This window comes from Colletes gigas, unplaced genomic scaffold (genome assembly GCF_013123115.1).
Source record: "Colletes gigas isolate AHSC1104 unplaced genomic scaffold, ASM1312311v1 Colletes_gigas_Sc00001, whole genome shotgun sequence".
Classification (NCBI taxonomy): Eukaryota; Metazoa; Arthropoda; class Insecta; order Hymenoptera; family Colletidae; genus Colletes; species Colletes gigas.
In genome coordinates, this window is record NW_025106630.1 from 2,229,065 (window position 1) to 2,250,400 (window position 21,336).

General features: G+C 38.7%; 1 protein-coding gene across 1 annotated transcript in view; it reads right to left on the reverse strand.

Moving 5' to 3' along the window:
* The window catches only part of LOC122396196, a 62,019-nt gene extending 46,383 nt beyond the window's left edge, over positions 1-15,636 (reverse strand). The window contains exons 1-2 of the mRNA XM_043394381.1: positions 15,571-15,636; positions 11,884-11,970 (exon numbers count right to left, since the gene is read on the reverse strand). Of these exons, the coding sequence (XP_043250316.1) occupies positions 11,884-11,970; positions 15,571-15,636 (153 nt within the window). The remainder of the gene's footprint in view (positions 1-11,883; positions 11,971-15,570) is intronic.
* Between the last annotated feature and the right edge of the window lie 5,700 nt (positions 15,637-21,336).

A 21,336-nucleotide genomic window follows, 5' to 3' on the forward strand; every position in this document is an offset into this window, starting at 1 on the left:
GTAACACTAGAGTTCCGGCAATGCTTCTATCGATCTTTCATCGAGCCTTACGCTTCTACTTGCAACACTTTTTCTTCCCTGCTGGACGTCTGAATTGTTTTAGCGCGGGGGGAATGATATTGAAATCGAATTGACTCGGTTACGACACGAGATTTAAATTCTTTCGCCAAATGTGACGAAAATTTGAGCGATTCGTGCAACAGTGCGATTAAGATTGCGTCTGTTTCCACGTTAGTTAGACCCAGTCGCGTTGAAAATTAATTTAGAAAATGTAACCCTTTACAAGAAAAATATACTGTTACGCTACGTTAAAAATGGTCCTTTGCACCTTTTTTGAATTGTACAACGATCCTCTTTTGCACCCTCTGGATCCCTTAAGAAATTATCGACTTTTAGTTTGTTGAATTTGTATTGAACCATAAAAATTGCAATGATTCTAATTTAATTACTTTCATTAACATTGTAAATTGTTCCCCCGTTAGAATCTAGTCCACCTGATTCGACCTGACCTATCGGTCGTATCTAATGCTGCGCGAGGTTCATGAATCGCGTGATTTTATGCTTTCACGGTACCTGCTCCCCGCCATTAGCATTCTTGTCTCGATTACCGTTACAATGTTCTTTGAAAATTGTTATTACTCTGATCTTCGTTCACGGATGACCGTCTGCGAATTTCAACTCCCAGCGAGGCACAAAGAAAAATATTGATGAGCCCTGATTGATTAATTGCATATTCTTGGTGATCTGGATATCTAATAAATAGTTCTTGGTGACCACAAACATGCATTACTTATATGTCTTTTATTATAAAAAAACATGAGACAGAAACTGAAATTACAGAAACATTTCTGGCTACATATCATATTTTTAGTAAAGAATTTTTTTCTCGAAAGTGCATAGGATTTCGGGGGTATGTCTATTCACCAAAAATGATTGTAATTGACCCCTGCAATTGAAAATAATTTTTCCAGAACGATTTGAAAATTTTTTTTTCGAAAAATTTAAGCACCTACCCCTGTTGATTTTTCTTAAAAATTTGTTTTTAATTTTTGATAAACACAACCGTGTGTAATGTAGTAATACAATTTATTAATAAAAAATAAAATATATCAATTTTCTACGCCTTATTCTTCAATTGTGGACATTCCGAATAACCGGATGCTGAATAATCGGAACTCTACAGTATAAATAAAACATTAAGAGAATAATGTCTATAGGAGCATTTGAATCGGGAACACGACTGCGCCTTCGAAATTCCAGTAAAAAATTTCTGAAGCACAGCAGTCATGCCTCCAATATATTCAATGATTAGTGCCACACTCCGGAACATCAAATAAATATTTTCTATTGTATCGTTGCGATCGTTTCGCGGAACATCAACCACCGATGCCAAGGTAATGACGATAAATCCCCTCGTAATATCGGTAGACCGGTTTTCACCGAAGGTTTTCTGGAAACATCGCGCAAGGCTGCGGTATTTCAACGACGGTCAAAAAGTGACCTGCGTGAAATTCAAGTTACGTGTCCTGCACAATTGGGCCGTTTTTTTGTCTATTTTTTCCCTCCCGTGCCGTTGTTTCTCGAAGCTCCCACCGATTAAGTATTAAGAACCGTGGCGAAAGAAGTTTAACGCTGAAGAAGTCGATTACTGGTGGTTGGTAATAACGATGGAACTGAGCCTCCTTTCTCGCTATTTTTATTCCCTCGCGTCCAATTTTATTTACGAATGATGAATGAAAATTTTACACTTATTCATAAATTATCATTAATAGATTTTGTAAAACTGTCGTTTCAGAGATGCAAAAATTAGTTTACGAAGAAATCTAAAATTTTCATTCGTTACGCGTAAATAAAATTTACTTTCCTTGATCCATTGCTCACGCGAGTGTCTTTAAATGATTTGTGAGTAATGGAGACATACGACTATCGTATCGATGACTATCAATTATGTCAAGTTCAATACCTGTTTAATTACGTTCTAGTTTAATTTGCGTTATTCTGTACAATTCACGAGAAGTGTTGCGTTTGACAAAGTGTGAATACAACACTGTCTGTTTTTAAGTCTTGCTACTTTGTTTTCAATGCATCGGTTATAAACTTTCAATGATCTTTGCACTTGCCATATATGTATATCTAAACTGCTCTTATAATGCACTGACCACTCCTAAGAATACTCTCACCCTCATGCATACACGAGCACACAAACTTAATGTCCTCGATTAGGCATTCAGTAGCAGTTCCTACTATTTCTAGTATTTCTGGAATCTTCAACTTCAATACATCATAATTACGCACGAGCCTCTCGGAAAGTTATTGAAAGGTCGATTAAACTTTTTAAAAATATCATTACTACAATTAAAAAAAGACAAATGGTTCCTGAAAATGAGAACTAGCTCCAAATTGAATACCTCGAAACTACTTGTTTTATACTTCTGTTACAATTTTTCTTAATATAAATAGAATGTCAGTAAAACGTGAAAAATTGCACATTGCAAAGTTAAATATTTTTAGCAACCATCGTTGAACGAATACCCTAAAAAAAGCTTGACAAATGAATTGTGTTTGGCATTTATTCGTTTGCTAAAGGAAATCGTAATTGAAGAAGGTACACGAAACCGCGACATCGGGGTTCGTACAATAGTATCGAAGAAGTCCGGGTTTAATTATTATTCCGTTGGGTGCTGCGTCACGTCCCGATGGAATAAAATTCCGAAAAATTCGAGACAGAAGTTCCATACGATCCTCCGATGCCGATCGTGCGTTCGTGTTTCACGCAGGTGCATGTCCGGATACCACACACAAGACTCTGAGCATGATAAGGTGTGCGGTGATTTATGCGTGAATTTCTGCAACCTGTGGAACGCGCGCGTTTTACATACACGCGAGAATCTACGGATACTGTGATTGTTAATACGAAATGCTAGAACGAGTGCAAAGTTCATTCCTTAAATCTCTGCCAGGATGGCGACTCTACGACAGTTCCTTCCTGGTATTATATATTCCATCTTTATCTAAAATTTAGATGTGGTTTTCGGTCAAATTTCAAAGCCTAACACGAATTCTAAATTAATTTAATTTTTTGACATAATTTAACTACTAAAGCTTTTGTGGCATCTCGAAAATTCGTTTTACAAAAGTCTTCAAAATAAGAAATTCGGTAAAAAATTATTTTAATTTTAGGGCCAGATGGAAATCTGAACTTAGAAAACATTCATGCCCAAAGTTGATTTTCCAATTTTGTTTAACTCTGTGCTAATCACGTGAATGACTTAACAGATATATTTAATCGAACGTGACAAATATAATTTGTGATGGTCTCCACTGAACAATATCAACGTTATCAACGATACCAGGCGTAGCAAAGAGAGAATTGAATTTAATAATAATTACGCGCGATAAAAGCTGACAACATCGTTCGTGCAGCTATCATGAAACGTGACGCGCGAATTTTTATCCGCGACCGCTTCATCAGCCACCGGGTTCGCGCGTCTCTTACCGAAATGATTTATCGCAAGAATCGATTGTACGCCACTTTTAGCCATCAACGGAACAACGGTCGTCGCTCGTTAACGCAGCGGGACATATCAGCGGTTGGTATCAATTTTCGACAAGTTTCAGGTCCTGGCGTTGTTCCAGCTGCTTCGCCATTTAATTAACAGGGACACAGACTTCGGACGCGCGCCCTATATCGTTTGTCGTCACTTCCACGTCGCCGGTAGCCTTCGTAGGCACTTCGAAACGGAGTATCGTCTTTTAAACTGGTCATTATCCAATTATCTTGGACCTCTGAGCCGGGGCTCTGGTTGCTGCAATAATTAAACACCGTGCCGGATGACCGCGTACCGGGAACTGGAGCGAATTAAGAAACCATTCGAATGTGTCGAAGTGTCGTAGCTTAATGTTTCCACTCCGTTATCGTTTCTCCTGGCTACGTTTCAATTCCTCTGGCTCGCTTCCTGAAGACGCTTTTGGACTTCCAGCTCGGCACTCGTAACTTTCGTCTTGAGAATTTCTTGAGAGAATCGGTCATTCTCGAGAAAGGGTAATAAGCATGGCAATAGTGTTCCCAAATCAAATTCAATTTTGAATCGATGGTTTGAGCCCCATTTTTTTGTTGTAAAAAATCGTAGATATTCTACCTGATGATGTACATGTGAATTTTTTCAACATTTTAAACAATTAAGAAAGTTTAAAAATCCTGATTTTATGTTAAAGTTGTCAAGTGACCATATTTATATTTCTACTGTTGCAGGTTCGAGAGACATATATTTTCATTTAACATCGAGGATACGTATAAAAACATTGCACAAGAACTGTGTACAAATAATTTTGATACCACCCTAATGACGAGACCACACAGTAGCGACGTTGCTGTACACTTCGACACGCAAGTTTCGTTTAATTAAGAGTTGTTCTGAAATTATAAAAATTGTTAAGAATGTCTATCCACAGTATGAACTGACAAGATAATGACACTTAATCGTGGCGTGCCAGTAATTATGAAAATAACTCGAGCAAAGAGTCTGGAAATATTGAATTTACCGTTCCAAGTGGAATCAATTTTTTATTGGCGATAATAAATAAGCTGTAATTTTGTCACACGAACGGTCGAAATAGTTGACACTGGAATATGGACGACTCTCTTTATATATTATAAAAAAAATACAAGAGATAACCATGATTATCCATAGACTAATATTTTTTAAAGGTCAGCCAAATCTTAAGATATGGAATATGAAACTTGAATATAAAGTTTCACGGAAATCCATTCAGCCGTTTAAACGTAATCGTATTAACAAACACAGACATACGTATAGAGATATGCATATTCAGATGAAGATCAAGAGATCGTGAAACGTGTTTTTCCTTAAAAAAATATTCTCAAAAGTCATGATCCGAATACCTCACAAACGGACTACCCGATAAACGTTCTATATACGGAACAATTACTTTAAATACTTCGACAATTACGATCTCCGATCAATTCGATGAAAACGCGGAGGAATTTGTCTCCTGGAAACCGTATCGATAAATCACGTTAGTATACGGTTCGAATTCTGCTCGCATTATCTCGCGAAAGCCCTCCTATCGGACGGTAATTTGTATAAATCGGAACTCCCGTAACCGCCGCTTCATAATTATCAAAGTTACCACGAGCATTATTAATCAACCGGCCGGGCGAGGAATCGTTCGAGGAACCGACTAGCGGTCGATTAATCGCGTTTAATCGGTCATTAATCTTCGAAATTCCTTTAACATCGGCCACGGGGAGTGTCGTGGCGTCGTTTTGCGGTCGCTAATTGCGCTCCGGCTCCACCGTGATTATGCACCGAGCATTGGAAACGAAGCTGGTGCTCGCGCGACTCACGACGCGTGCACACGTCCCGATGGTCGTACGCTGCCGCTTGGTGATCTCTCCGGCTGGTATCCCGGACTGGAATTCCTTCGATTTTTCCACAGGACCTCTAGAAGGTAATCCTGACTTTCGATTGTTCCTATTTAGCTCCGGGACATCGCGAGCATCGCGTCAGGAATTCGAACGACTGGGGAATACGGTATTCACCGAAACCTGGAAGGGAATGTTTGAACGCCTCGTAGAGAATTTTAAACGAATTGGAGAAATTTTGTCTCGGCAAGGAATCTAAAAAACGCGCACTTTTCACGGATGGATCAATTTCGAATTCCTTCGTTAAAATTTTTTAATTTAAGCTTGGAAATTGAATCGAGTGATCCTTTGTCTTCGATGGATACACAAAGTCTCATTTTCATCCAGCTGCCCAATTCAACAGTTATGAAAGAGTAGAACTATTTTTCAAAGAGATGTCAAGATAAATAACTTCAATATACATCAATTTATTTTGCATTAATATTGGCACACTGATACGCATTCGATATCGCCTCGAAACATCGGCCATGCAGGATCGAGGTCCCAGCTCTCAACTGTTATTATATATTCTATAATAATACAGTTTTAGCTTGTCGATATAATGACACGATGGCTTCTTGTTGCTCCTGTATGTATACATTCGTAACAAAGTGATCGATTGAGTTTTTTCCGAATCTTGATGAGGTACATGAATACTGTTGAGCCAAGAATGTCCTGTTCCAAGCAAAACACCTTCTAGCAGAGACGGTTGGTTCGTAGGTGAAGGCGTCAAGGACATTCCAAGGTCAACTTCACCTTCTTAATGCAGTGTTATTTATGGCAGAATTCGATAAAGCAATCAATTTCGAGAATGAAAGTATGAAGTACATTTTTCCTAGTAGCAATAGTTCTCGTAATATTCAATCTTTCAAACGGTGTTAGATAAATTGATACTTGCATTTAAAAATTTTAATATTCTACAGAATTCCATAAATAATATTGCAACAGAAAATGAAGTTAACGAAAGCTGATATCTGAAGATAATCTTGAATCTTCCACCTACAAAACAACCGACTTCGTCGCCTTCTGAGCAAAACATTTGGCCCCGAACAGTTTTTTGATATTTATTACAGTTTCGAAAGCAATGTAATCGATTATTCCACGTCAGAAACGACATATTTCATAGACTTTTTCGCAAACCTAAAACAAGCACGCACCAAGCTAATAATTATACTCTATTTTTATTTGCTTTTATTTTACATGGTAAGTGAAATCGATCTAACGACACCAAAGTTTCCAATTTTACCCAAAACAGGATTTAATACAATGATTTATATTCCTCCGGTACGTATGGGGGAAAGTGATACAAGGCGTAAAATTCGCAAAATGGAGATTTGGGGAATTCGTGTAACGAATATCGATTGTGGGAATTTCATTCTCTTTCAAGCTCTTTAGGTGAAAGACGTGACAAAATGTAAGGTTTGGAAAAAAATGTGTCGATATTTATAACCATTCCATTAAGGAAAAATTAAAAGTTAATTAACTATTTTTCTACTCAGTCATAAAAAATCCAAAACATCCCTATAACGAAAACCATTACTCCAAATTCTACTACAACGCGTGTGTGCACCAAACAGCTTCAAACTCGATTTTCTTCTCAACGAAGTCCCGCACGCAAAAACGATATTCCGCATTTTCAATGTATTTTTACACGTAAAATCGACTTCCATACGGGTATATAGCCCATCGAGGGACGTTCTGCACGCTAAAAGCTTTCGTTCGAAAAAGAGACGAGTTTAACAATACATTAAAAGTGTACGCGTTAACGCTCCTCGCGCCAAAAAGGAAAAAGAGGGAATTTTGCAGGAATGTCAACGATCTTCCGGCGCATTAAAAGGTTTCGCCTCGGTCGAAACGGTCGGCCTTCATCTACATTAAAAGATACCGCGTCACGAATCAGACCTTTCCCCGATTTTCGAGATGACAGCTACATCTAAAACGCGACTCGCTGTGGGAATCATGTTCCATTGCATAAGACTGGAGTCGGCACCGTACAGCCCGCGAGCTGTTTTTAGATGACCTGCCAATCATTCTGGTTACACATCGTCGCGGTGTTGATGGAAAATTGGAAATCTTACACCGTCCTGTTTGTTAAATTTTCTTCCCACTTACTGTTTTGGCTATTCATCAAAGTCTATTCGAAGAACAAAAACAAATGTCATCGAACATCTAGATAAAAATTTGTATATTTTCTGTTGTTTAAATAGAAAGATATTATGAATAAAAATACATCTCCTAGTGTACAAGAATTATTCTCAGACAAATTTATCGAACATATTCGTAATAAAAATAATATGAAAAAGAAAGGTTCTCAAAGATCATTTGTCATCTGAGGTGAATAAAACTACAGGGAAATATTTTTTTTTCAGTGACTTTTTAATAATCTGCGAACGAAAGGGTTAACATATCGCACTTGCATAACGAAAGCGGCGTTCACCGGCGACGACATGCGCCATATGTGTTTGAACACGACGCCGAGTCGCGCTTGCACAGGCGTTCGCCCAGCGTGTATCCCGCGTTAAGTATAGCAATCACCGGCCAGATAACGCCTGTATCCTTGACTCTAAGCGCGAATGTACCGCTGCGTGAGCCTCCGGAGCCGTGTGTGAATGTCATCGGGCCGCGAGTGTACGCATGGATTTCGCGAGAACCGGAACACTTGCAATCATCGATAAAATCGTGACGCATGCATACGGACCTCAATTACATTTTTTACTAGTTTGTTCTGTTTAATGATCGATTTTCACAAAAATTATAATTACAGAACAATTGTTAAACTGGACACTCGAGTCCCAACCTCTTTGATACCGAATCATTTTTATTTACTCAGTCGGCCTGACTACTTCATTGTAGACTAATGGAAATAACAATGGTTCATTAAAACGGACCTGGTTTATTAGTTATAGTACATTTTGCGTTAGAACAATCTTTTTCATATATTATATAGACTTGTTATTTTAAATGGAAATGAATTTTAACTGGAAAACTCTTTTTAAACGTTATTGTTGATCAGTAGTAATATGCATTATTACTACCACTATGAAAGTCTCGAAGATTTGAAACATGAATGAACAAGTATAAAATAAGATCTGTGTAACTGCCCAAAGGATCGAAGGTTTCAATCAATCTAAAGCAAAGGGATCACTACTGAATATGAAACTATATTGATTATTGATGCTTCTTTTTTGTTGTTTTTTTTTTATGTACAGTATGCATTAGTATTTGTTAGTAAATGATTATGTGCGTGTTCAGAGTGTTTATCGCTTGAATTTTGAGTAGCGTTTCGGGAAATCTATCCTATTGTGCGCAGCATGAAAACGTAATGCAACCAGAGCTCTGTTAAATAGGATGAGGCAACGTTGATGAAACCGGCGGAGGAAATGTCACGGATGTGTATGGCAGGGTGATGTTTTTGGAACTGTCTCGAGAACGTAACGAAAGTTAATGTTAGTCGGTTCGTCATACTTATTCAGTGACTACTCGATGGTAAATTTTAGTCTGTGACTTGGTAAAAGGAAAATATTGATAGTGAAGTCATCGATGGGAACGTTATAACCTGATTAAAAAGAACAAACTTTAAATGTATGCGACAGTTTAGATAAAGAAGGAAATCGAGGATCCTGGTAACGTGTTTATGGTATGCGTGGCTGTACACAAAGCCGTGTCTAAATAATTTTTTTAACACGACGCCCTTTTTTAGTATTTGTCAGTGATAAACTAATTTTATGAAATTGGTTATTAACAAGAAAATTGATACTAGAACTTGTACTAATGTCTAGTAGTTGACACTGTGAAATTTGTACGAATAGAGCCTTGGGATACAGCACGACGAGCTAGCATGATTAGCATATCACCTTGGAACGAGGGTTATCTACAAGAAGTTCCTTTTCGAGAAGACGACTGAAGGTGGTGAATAATGGCCGCGAGGATCTAGAAAAATATACTACATAATCCACGAGGACGGTCGTAAGACGATCACTGAGTGAACATTCTTGTATGAACGATACGTGTTATCGTATAATACAATTCCAGTAGTTTCGAACAAATTATGTAATTAATATAAAGGAATTAATATTATATTTTAATCCTTGAAATCGTATGTTCTCAGAATTTTGTATAATAAAAGACAACAGGAAAATAAAAAAAATCATTTCTTAATTTTTACAATTGCAAGTATTCTGGTATTTGGTATAGTAAAGCAATTTATTACTGTAAAAATCAGTCATAGTAACGTGATTATCTACATCCTCAGTAAGTTATTCAGTAATAACCATTGAAAGGAATTTGAATGGAATTTAATTAAACGTTTCTTATACAGCAGCATTAGAATCCATAGATATATTTTAAAAACAATGTTGCTAAGACCAAGAAAAGTTCTACTGTAATTTTAATTTGAAATTATACTTCGTATCGTAGAAATAATAACAAATTCTAACGCACGTGTACGAGTATCTGTCTGGGAAATATTTAATATTAGATTGAAATTTTTATGTTTACATTGTTGAAAGGAGAAGTGTATCTATTCTTGAAACTGAGAAAGCGTTGTTAAGTATAGTACGAGAACATTGATGAAATCACTGTAGGAAATGTCACGGTTTGTATATAAAGGGTGGTGTTTCTGAAAGTATATGACGGCTCGCATTGAGGACGTAACAAAGGTTGATGTTAGCGAATTCATGACATTTATGCTTATGATGTAATTTAGAGTTATTTAGTGTAGATGCTGGATGGTTACTCTCAGTTTGTGAAATAAGGAAATGCTATTCCCAGCGAGTCGGTATATTTAAGTCTCCTATTATTCATTATCAGTTTCATGAGTTACTCAAAACAGTTATTGCAAACGAAACCCGCGCATTTGCAAACGTTTCATAAGCTTCGTAATTTTTTACACGTAATCGCTTTCAAAATATTAGCAACGTGGAATTTTGTTATTATATAAGAGATAGATCAGTAGCCGATGTGCGTAAACGCGTGTAAATTAGATATGAAATTGATTAAATATCGTGTAAAATGATACTCTGATCGATGTTCTTTTTTATTTTCAGGTAAATATTAAATAGACAAAACGTTAACAATTATATGTAGTGTCTCTATAAATATCTAACATAGCAAAAACAGCGATAAGCAAGAAATAAGAAAGAAAGAAAGAATTTTGTACCATCTTGTAAATTAGATATTAATTAATTTCACGCATCCAAAACTATCGTAGACTAGTTAGATGATCTAGTGCTACAATTGCATAGAACAAAAGTTGCACACGAATCAAGTGTCGTCGAAGCGTATGATCAACTTTAAATTCCATCGAGTTCATCGTGAATGTTACCATTACAAAACATAACGTTCGAGTACGGTGCAATGCATCCTGAATGCATTCATTATCCTCGCGATATTTATATACTTATTACAAGCGGTAACAAGCTCTCATTGAAGTCCATAAAAACAATTCGTAATGGACTTTGTATTTCAAGAATATAAATCATCGGGTAAAAATGATTTTTATGAATACAATTTTAAGAAATTATCGTTTCAATGTCCGTAGAGAAGCATTAACGTAACGCAATATTTGGAACTAGTACGCGGAGAAACACTTTCAAGGGTGAAACACGTGACATCGCGATATAAATATGTCTTATCCGATGAACATTTCTAATCAATTTTAATTCAAAGGAGTGCTAGCTTGGAACTTCATTTACGAATAATTATGTCCCGTGGAAAGAATTCTATCAGGCTGTTGCATAGGAAATGCAACTAATAACTAGAAGTTGTTGCTAAATGCCATTTATCCTTTATCGATTTAGAGCTGAAGACGACATGATATGTATTTCATAGAACACTTATTTTACGTTGATTAAGGGGTACTGAATATACTGGATTATACTTTGAAAAAAAATAACAAACTTGCAAAATTGTTGGTATATTCTATTTAAAAAAAAATAATTTCTATTGGAATGACAATACAATTTTAAGAAAATGAGATATACGAATAGTTTAAAATATCAAAGGAAGTGTGATATAATTGTATCAGGGCTTAAGCTTGTTAACAATATAATTTGCCTGCCCCTGATCCTTCAACGTCTCGTTTCCTCGTTCAAATTCGTATCCGAAGAAACAAAATAAATATCTCAGAAGAAACGTAAATTCCTTCCTGTCCAAGCCGAGTTATTTCTTGAAAATAGCCGAAATTTATGACGAGGAACCCGGTGCAAAGCTTCCTCGTTCGAAAGAAATTATTAGCGCGCGATCGATTATCGACAACAAAGTCGCTAGATCTCAAACGCACGTCTCTTCTTATAAAGGCCCTCGCGTAAAAAGTGAAAGTGCCACGTTTCGCGGTGGATCGTTTTATCAAACCTATTGCAACGATGCGCACAAACCGATGGAAACACACACGCGCTCCACACACACACATACACACACACACACGCCGTAGGTACAACGACGTGAAAATCGTTACTCACCAGCAGGAAAAATACCGTGCTCGTGGCGGTCGCTTCGAACGATATTCCGCACGCCATTTCTCGCGATCGAACCACCAGGCTCCTCCTCTACCAGACCATCCTGAGACTTGTCAGCGAGGCATGCGGCTCCTGGCTTCGTCGAGCTTCCCCGCGATTAATCTCGAATCACTTTTCCACCACAAAAACCACCACGTTGTTCGAGCCGGCCTCTCCCTCTTCCTCGCGTACGATCAAAACGCAATTTCAAGATTCTCCGGGCGCGTTGCTCGGGATCATTAAAAATCCCCAGTCGATCACCGGTGGACGATTTACAAGCTGGCGGTGCGTTTCAGGCCGAGATCGATCGCGAGCCAGCTACGAACAAATGCTCGACCACTGTTCCTCTCTCTCTCTCTCTATCTCTCTCTCTCTCTCTCTGTCTCTGACCACTGTTCGATCTGGCGTATCACCTTCTATAGATCGACTCGCGGCAGCCGGATACCGTGAATCAATGTTCTCCTCGATCGTAATCTACGTGTCCCGTTTCGTATCGCCTGGCTTCGGTCAAAGACGCGGCACCCAGCGAGGACTAGACGACGCGGACGAAAGCCCAAGTCGTTCGAGGACGATCCCGCGAGCTTCTCTCCTCGTCGTTAAAAGGTGACGATTGGCACGGTCCTAACCGTAGCACAGGGCTCGGGCAACTGACAGCGGGTCAGAGCCGCGGCACACGGCGCCACGCCGCTCTCACAGCTGATCCGAGAGAGCCGATCGCCTCTACTCGCCTCTCTACCCTCTCTCTAACACGCGATTCTCAACCTCCGCCACCATGTGCTCCCTACGATTTACCTTGGCTAACCGGAACGTCAAGACACCAGGCTGACGAATCGAGTTACCCCGATCCTCCGCCCCCACCGTCTCTCATTGCTGCAACGTGCGTACGTGCCAACCGCGAACGACCTCGCACGATCCTCCGAAACCCCCAAAAACTCATCAAAATTCTATTTTTTCAAGTTACTTACGAATTAGAAGAAAAGTTAGCAAGAAGAACTCATTGCAAAACTGTTGAGTCATGGATTCGGTTTGACACTCGACTACCAAACTGAGATTTGTCTTTTGGCACTTAATTTAGTTTCTTTGACATCTCAACTTGAGAATTAAATTTTATTCCATAGTGAGAAGTCTTACCATCTATATACCTATGGCTGACCTAGTCAAAGTGTAGATTTTTATCAATTTAACCCCCATGTTTAAGATGTGGCTTTAGCACTTGTGAATTTTATTTTATTTTCTTTGCCATCTCGACTTGGGAATTAAATTTAATTCCATAGTGCAAAATTTTACCACCTAGGCTGACCTAGTCAAAGGATTAATTTTTAACCCCCATGTTAAAGATTTGCCTTTTAAGACCTACAGAATCCTATCCAAAATTTTCTTTAACGTCTCAACTTGAGAATTAATTTCTCTATTCCATAGTGTCAAATCCTATCATACACATATGGATGACCCGGTTAAAGGTCACCTATCCCCTTCCAGGTATCCTCGAATTATTTTTAACGTGTCATTTGTTCCGTATTCAGCGAAAAGTCGACGCGTTAACAACCCTCCTCACGGCTGTAGCAATTAATTTTCTCCGAATATAAATTTGTAGCCCGAAGATTAAATTCTGAGGTCCAAAGAAATCCTCGAGCTGCTGTTTTTCTGACCGAAGATGCTCGATTGTTAGCGTGACGATTTTTTGTCGCGTTTCTCGAGATTCTTACCACTGGCAGTCGTTGATCTACCGAGGACCGTGAGATTAGGGATTTTCTGAGGGATTTTCGATTCTCCGGCAACTTCCTTTCTTCCAGCTCCTTTTTTGCTTCGCTTTGACCGGCCAGGTGAACGGGCAGGTAACTCGTGGATAGTGAAGTGTAAAGGAAATGAAGTGAGGCGTGAGAACGGCTAAATCGATGCACAACCTTGTCGAGAACACTGTTTAGTCCACTGAATTGTTTGTTCGATGTTTCAATAGAAACTTCTTTATTCTGAACTCGACAGATAGTGCTCCTTTTTGTATTTGTATTCTATTTAAAAATGTTCCAATGCCTGGTACTACGAATTATTGAAAGAAGACAAAATATTTACTTATTCTTGAAGAGGTAGATCATTTTTTTAAATCTGAGATGGAAATTATTTTAAGTGCTAAATATTTTTTCTACTGGGCACCAATTTTTGAAAACTAAAACTACTAGCAATGCACACAAATTGTAAACCGATACATTATTGTTAATTAAATACGAAATTCCAGCCGAACAATATTATATAAACCGTCGAAAGTAAGTTTGCGTCACCTCTGGAATTTAATAGCGTTAAAAGTTCGCGTTTAAAGAGTACTTACATTCGGAACATCGTGTTCTCTATACGTGTTCCGAATACACAAATCCAGAGTGGAGGAGTTTTACCGAAAAGAATGGAGTTTAAACTAACACCAAACAAATTCCAGCGAAAGGAAAATTAAACTATCGAGGATCGGAGTAACTCGTAATATTTGATTCGTTCGCTTATATTAATATCAACGAGTCTAGTAAAATCTGACAACGCAATCGCAAATGACATAAATTTTTGCCAATTTTCTTTACGAGTTTCCACTTCTTGTAAACTTGCACGGTCATAGATACAGTTACAGCATGGCGAGACACAAGAAACGAAACCAGAAACACTATACCAGGGTCAACGACATCCCCATGCAGGCGATTAAAACTTCTTTCCAATACCGTAGGAAATTTTCTTCTAGCGTTATACCTTCCGGTCACTCCTTTAACAACAAATCAAGCGTAGTAACGACCTGATAGCCATCGGTGTATTTTTTCCGGGGCACTAGTTCACCTCGTTTGTGCGCTAATGTTATGGCCGTGATATTCAAGTCGAAGTTTTTGTTGCAATACAATAGCGTGAAGAGAAAGTATTGTGAAACACGCATTACATTTTACACCGTGGCGTTAACCATAACGATTAAACGGACGTTAATGACGTCAAATTATCGTGTCTTAATCGGACACGACGAGAAGAAAAATGTGACATTGATGAATTGCCGTGTATCTTTTTCCTTTTCTATCGACTCGGGAATAACGTAGCACGTACAACCCTTAACCGTTCGAGTGCTTTATATATAGTGTGTCTCGGTAATCATACCGTCAACAGATAGATAAATTCTCGCGCAAAAACGAGCTGAAAATGCAGAATAAAATTTGATATGCATTTGTTTGTTGCACGCGAATAATTGCTTGGAGCCTGGATAAAAATTCCAATCATGGAATATTCTATTTATTCGACTGAAAATGAGAATGAAAATGGAGGTGCCAGAGGTGCAAAAAGTAGAACGAGCCAATGACATTGAACCGTTGTAAAACGATCGAAGGCTACGAACTTTTCACTGAACGTCGTAAGCATGATCCACCGGCGCGAGGTCACGGACGTGAGTAGCAATAATTAATACCGTAAGAATCGTTCATAAATATTAATTGCATCTGCCAGATTCTAATATATTCCGGGGTGATTTCGCGATTTTGCAAAAAGATCGTTAATTAGACCGATGATCGGTCGTTATCGCGAATCGAAGGTCACGAGCAAACTGCCCCGTCTTCTGGAAATACCGCCCACGTGCCCTTAATGCCCGTCTTTTCGTAGTACCTTTCAAGATCCCGTGACGTTGTACGAGTAAATTGCCCGTGAACCGATTAACAAAGTTTTCGGATGCTCTTGTTCGCCTTTTTGTGGTGTACATGTCTTCATTACGGCCGATCGAGGGCAATAAATTGCACTGTATACATTATATGTACAGAATGCACTTCTGGATATGCACACTATCTGCACATTAATGAACCAGTCCTTACAGAGATCTTCTTTCGGATAATGTAAGAATGATAAGCGACTGATTGGAAATGCTTTATTAAAAGACCTTATTACAGGTTAATAAGGTCGGGTTATTATCAGAAAGGTACGTTAAATTATCGTATTCCGAGCTGCATGTCCGATACAGAGATTGGCATACTAATACGTGTAGAATATATTATTTGTAAAATATTAATTTCTATTACACACTTTCTAACACTGCAAATCCTTCTTCCTGTTTGAGGCAACAATTTTGTCTAAATGTACTCCTATTTTAAAGTATTCAATATTTTCGATTCTTTTCAATGTGGCACAGGCTATCACTATTTTTGGATTAGCAACAAAATTAGTAATTCTTAGTATACGATTTTTGTATCGATATAGCAACAGAATCGCAAAGAAGTTTATTTATAAACCAAGAGTATCTAAATGTCTCATATCAGACACATAATTCTCCAAGAAATCATAAAACTGCAAAGACGATTTCCGAATTTTATCGTACGAAGCGCTCATTGAAGGTCGACCAAAAACGCTTTCGCACAGAGTTCAGTCTCTTCGATCGTGACCCAAGCTTTTATTACGCGCATAAATTCGTTCCCCGTAAAAGAAAAAACTCAAAAATAAACTTAAAATCGTAACAACTGCGACAGATAAAATAAACTTGAACGATGCATCACGCGTCCTCCTTCGAACGGTATCGTGTTCGTCTTTAACAACATTTTCAAATCAATAAAGTCGTTGTTTATGGGTCTCTTCGCGCTCTGTCGACGATTTCGCGTGACGCAATAAAGGATCATAAACCCCGACGAGAATGATTTCGTGTCATAAAACTACATTCATGCTAAGTTCATAAAAAAGCTTGAATTTGCACATCGCCGAAGAATCGACGATTAGTAACCAACGTGAAGTGTGCGGAGCAGTGATTTCCAAACTTTTCGAAAACCACACCCCCCAAATACGAAACAAAATTCCTGCACGATTCGTGCCATGTTACAAAAATCCAAGTAGAATTTTCTTAAACCGAAAATTAGGAATATGCAAGATAAATATTATTATAAGTTTGAACTTATTTTCCAGTTACTTCAAGGATCCATTATACCTAAAATGGTTTACACCTTGTAATCAAGGTGTCGAAAGAATTGAATTAATTCTGCTGTTTTGTATGCTCGAATAATATACCTCCCAGGCAACGTTTAAATTATCCACGTTGTCTTGTATTGAAAATATTCACTGGCGTCTCCCGTAGAACGAAAGATAAATGACCCTTTTTTTGTAACTCTCATGGTGGATTGCACGATCAGAGCGTCTAGCAATCGCCCGAAACGAGCCACGGAACCGTTCTGGTATTTCTCCGGGTGTTACGATAGACGGGCGTCGATGACTATTGGGGAATACAAAGCAATTTAATGAAATCCTTGTGCAATAAGCGCGGATGAATAACCGACCTTGCGTAAAAGCGGTACGACCTTCGTCAAGTTAAGAACGCAAGGATCCTGCCAGTTTTTCACGTCACGACGGGCCGTGTCTCCGGCTCGAATTTGTCCGCTTCCAGGCATCGAAATCTCCGGGAATGGCGGACGGGCGCGAGGCTCGGAATTTACGCCCAGAGATTTTATTTCCCTGTTACCAGAATCCAACTTCTATTAATAATATCTATCCCCACGACGCGGACGTTCTACGGAAATATAACGGTGTTCCTACGAGGCCCGCATCCCGTTCGAAAGCCGTAGGTGGACGGAAACGCGCGTCAATGGCGTGTTTATCGATCTATTACGATCCCATTATTTCGGACGATGAGACATGGAACCGGGAATTCCGAATAATTCAAAGTTACATGATAATTGATTCGAATTTGGCTAGGTAATCTATGTCTGAATTAAACCCTTGTAATTTTTTAAAAGAACAGACTCGTTTCACCAGCATTTCGCGACTGCAATATCGCGTTGATTTTGATGTATTAGACTTCATCGCGTGGCTGGTTGCGAAACACGGCGCAAAGAAGTAATAACTCTGGAGTTAACGCTCTACTTTCGCGCGAAGTTTTTGTTTGTTTTAACGTGGTATTCGAAGAAAAAATCGAACGGTGCTAGATAAATCGCGTACGGATAAATTGTATCCGTAACGCAACCCGCGGCGATGCTTGTTTCTTCCTCCACGCGTCACGCGGATTTTTCCCCTCCCGTTGCGTTCGTTTCTTTTTCAGGCAGAAGTGCATCGAAGCCCCCTTCGATCGCGGCGTTAAATTTTCCCTTTATCTGCATTACTCGGATGCCTGGCTCCGGCGTCTCTCCTTCGGTCGGCGCATTTACTCGCGCTGCCGCTCGCTGGAATTCCGTCGACCGCGCGAACACGTCGGCTTATATTGGAGGTCAGCCGCGACCTAGGCATATCTGGCTGCATTGTTCCACCAGCCGCGGCATTGTTTCGTCGCCGGTCAAGGGGTCAGCACGCGAACGTCCGAACCCGCCTGGGATACGTATCTTCTGGGGAATAACCGAAGGATCTGTGCGAGCTGCGTCCTTAAAAAAAAAACAAAAAGAAAATATCGTACCACCCTCCCCTCTGTATTAAGGATAACATCGGTGACTTTTGTCCACCGCCGGGTCCGTGCACTTTCCGATATAATGAATGCATTACGCCGCGCTATCAGCCAGCAATAAATCGTGGTCGGCGCGCGGACGAAGGCACCGACACGCCGCGTCGCGAATATTACAGCCGCGTTGCTGTGTATCGGAGATAAACGTTTGACGAAGGACGCGACTCCGCCGTGGGCGTTTGCTGCCTTTTTCGCCGGCCCCCTTTTTCCCCTCCATTTTTCATTTATCGCGAGTATTAATCTGTCGCGCGGATAATCTCTTGATCGAATCGGCTTAATCTCCGCGAGAGCGCGATCCTTCCCGGCAGGATCAATGGAAACTGATTCGAGAGGACGTTAGGGAAGCGTAAGGTTAATTAACGTTAGGATAACTTGGCGGGTGCACGAGTCGTTGCATCGTTAATTTGTGTGATTTATTATTCACTTTTATTACAGCGATTCTGATCCAAATGTCTTTTACGTAGCAGTCGACAATCAAATTGAGACCAAACAACCCTAAAGCTGTGCTAGTTTAGCAAAGTAGTAATATCATTCCAGTGAACGAAATTTATTGGTCGTATACATATATAGGCGTTTAAAGGGTTAGTGAACGATTTGGTCAAGTTCTCGATTTTCTTAAAAATAGTTATTGGTGAGACCCCTGCGTTTGGTATTGATACTTCATTAGATAAGTTAGTCGTAACATATGAGTAGACTGCATATTCGTATAGGTAATAGTTGAAGTTATAATCGTTTTGCCATTAGAAGATTTTAAAAATAAAGTTTCTTCTCATTTCTTTAGGTACCTTCCACGGATCGAATGGAAGAATAATTTCGAATGAAATGAATATCGTCCAGCCTCGATATCAAGGTAACCGAAGAAAAATCTGTTATTATTTATACCGGGGCAACAACAATTCGTGGCATTTTACGTATGCAACTTCCGTGGTAGATCCGACCCAACGTGTAGCGAAGTACATCCAATTAAATAAGCAGTTCAGTTCATAAATTAAGGCGCGACTAACTCTTCAGATACCGAAACATTTCCCCCGGCACGTTAATCACAATTGGATCGTTAATAATCAAAGACAAAAATTTATATATACACGAGGGCTCCGCGTTCGGTCTCTTTGCTCGAGCGTGCGGTGCGCTCTTTTCTTTCAGGGTTTTCTTTCTCTTCCCGATTCTTGCAACTGTCCCATAAAACATCGATATGACATTAAATTATTCCTCAAGCTCGATTCCATTCGTTCTTTTCTTTTTTTCTGTATACGTATATTCGGTGTCGTAAAAACTGGCTTTCAATCTTAGCGCATTCCTGTTAATCGCGCGCACGTTGTAATTACATTCCTGCGCGATCGTCGTAAGTTACTGTATCGCCCGAATCGCATTCATCAGACAGGAAATACGCGAGGCTTTAAAAAGGAGGCTAAGACTTTAGGGACTTATAGTACTCGCCAGACGGAGGAAAACATCTTTACGAACAGAAATTGAACATGTACGTCTCTACTCATCCAGTCGAGAAAACAAGAATTTGACAGAATAGAATGCAATCGTAAGTTCTGAAAAAGAAAAACGATTGGAAAACTTCGTATCTAGTGTGTCTGAATTTGTATGTGCTTAATGCGAACAATGTCATCGGAAATATGAGAAACAAGAATATAGTTTGAAACGGAGTCATTAAAATATATTCGCGATGGCTTCAATATATGTATACTGGAGAGTTAAGCTACTTCGTTAACATTCTTTTCCCACGGTCTGGTTTTAATACATCACGGTTGTTATCATTTTTTTTTCTTTTTCGAGCGTTTGTTATCTTACTATCAATTAACATTCTGATTTACAAACTTTATCTTACTTTTTAAAACAAAGGCTAATGAATCAAATTTAATTTGCCAAAGTGCAGTTCTATATCAGAAAAATATCTATCATCAAATTACTTGGCTCATATTTTATAAAAATATGTTACATTCTTGGAAAAACAAATTCAAATCGAAATGTATTATTTACAGTAATGTTACTATTCATATTTTTTGTATGCAATATAGAGAAATCCGGATTCCAAACGATCCTGAGGAAACAGTTTTCAATTAACTGTTCTGTCCTTCACGCGTTTAGCATGATTCATCGATATAAGTGATCCATAGAATCATCGTTTCGTCACACTCGAAAATCACGTTCGTCACGAAAGTGCTATTAAAACATCTTACTCCAATTGTTATATTCACTCTACAGGTTGTTACAATATTATTATTTTAACGGTAAAATGTAAGAATTGAACATCGATGTAAAATGAAATTTTTGAGTGGCTTCCCTCACTAATTGTCACGATTCAGTCCCAAGCTAGCGATATTTACAGAGGATCTACTCTATTTCGATAGAATTGATTTGATAACCTATCTTGACAGTTTCCCTATTGTTCTGTCTTCGTTGATCACCCTGTACGTTCTTAGTCACATTCAATTAATCTTCGCTAATCTTGAGGTGGCTCGTTAATCTTTTTAATAGCTACCTGTGTGGCCTCTATCTTTCTCAGTCGATCTGCTTTTGAAACATTCTTCCTTTGTTATCATCAACCTTATATTATCTTTATGGACTTCGCTAAAGACTATATTGTTCTATTAATAAATCTGTAGCTTCTTAATCGCCGGAGAATCCATTAATTAGTTCAAAACATTTATTTAATTTGTAATCGAAAATTCTGATACACACCGTATATAGCGAGATTCGATCGACAATTTGTAATTTATTGAAATTATAAATTTATACGAGACATCTATACAGGGTGTTCGGCCACCTCTAGCAAAAATTTTAATGAGCGATAGTAGAGGCCAAAATAAGACGAAAATCAAGAATACTAATTTGTTGATGGAAGCTTCGTTAAAAAGTTATTAACAATTAAATTCAAAAATTTCAAATCGTTCTGGAAAAATTATTTTCGGTTGCGGGGGTCAACTACAATCATTTTTGGTGAGTACACATACCTCCGAAATCCTATCTACTTTCGAGAAAAAAAATCGAGTAGG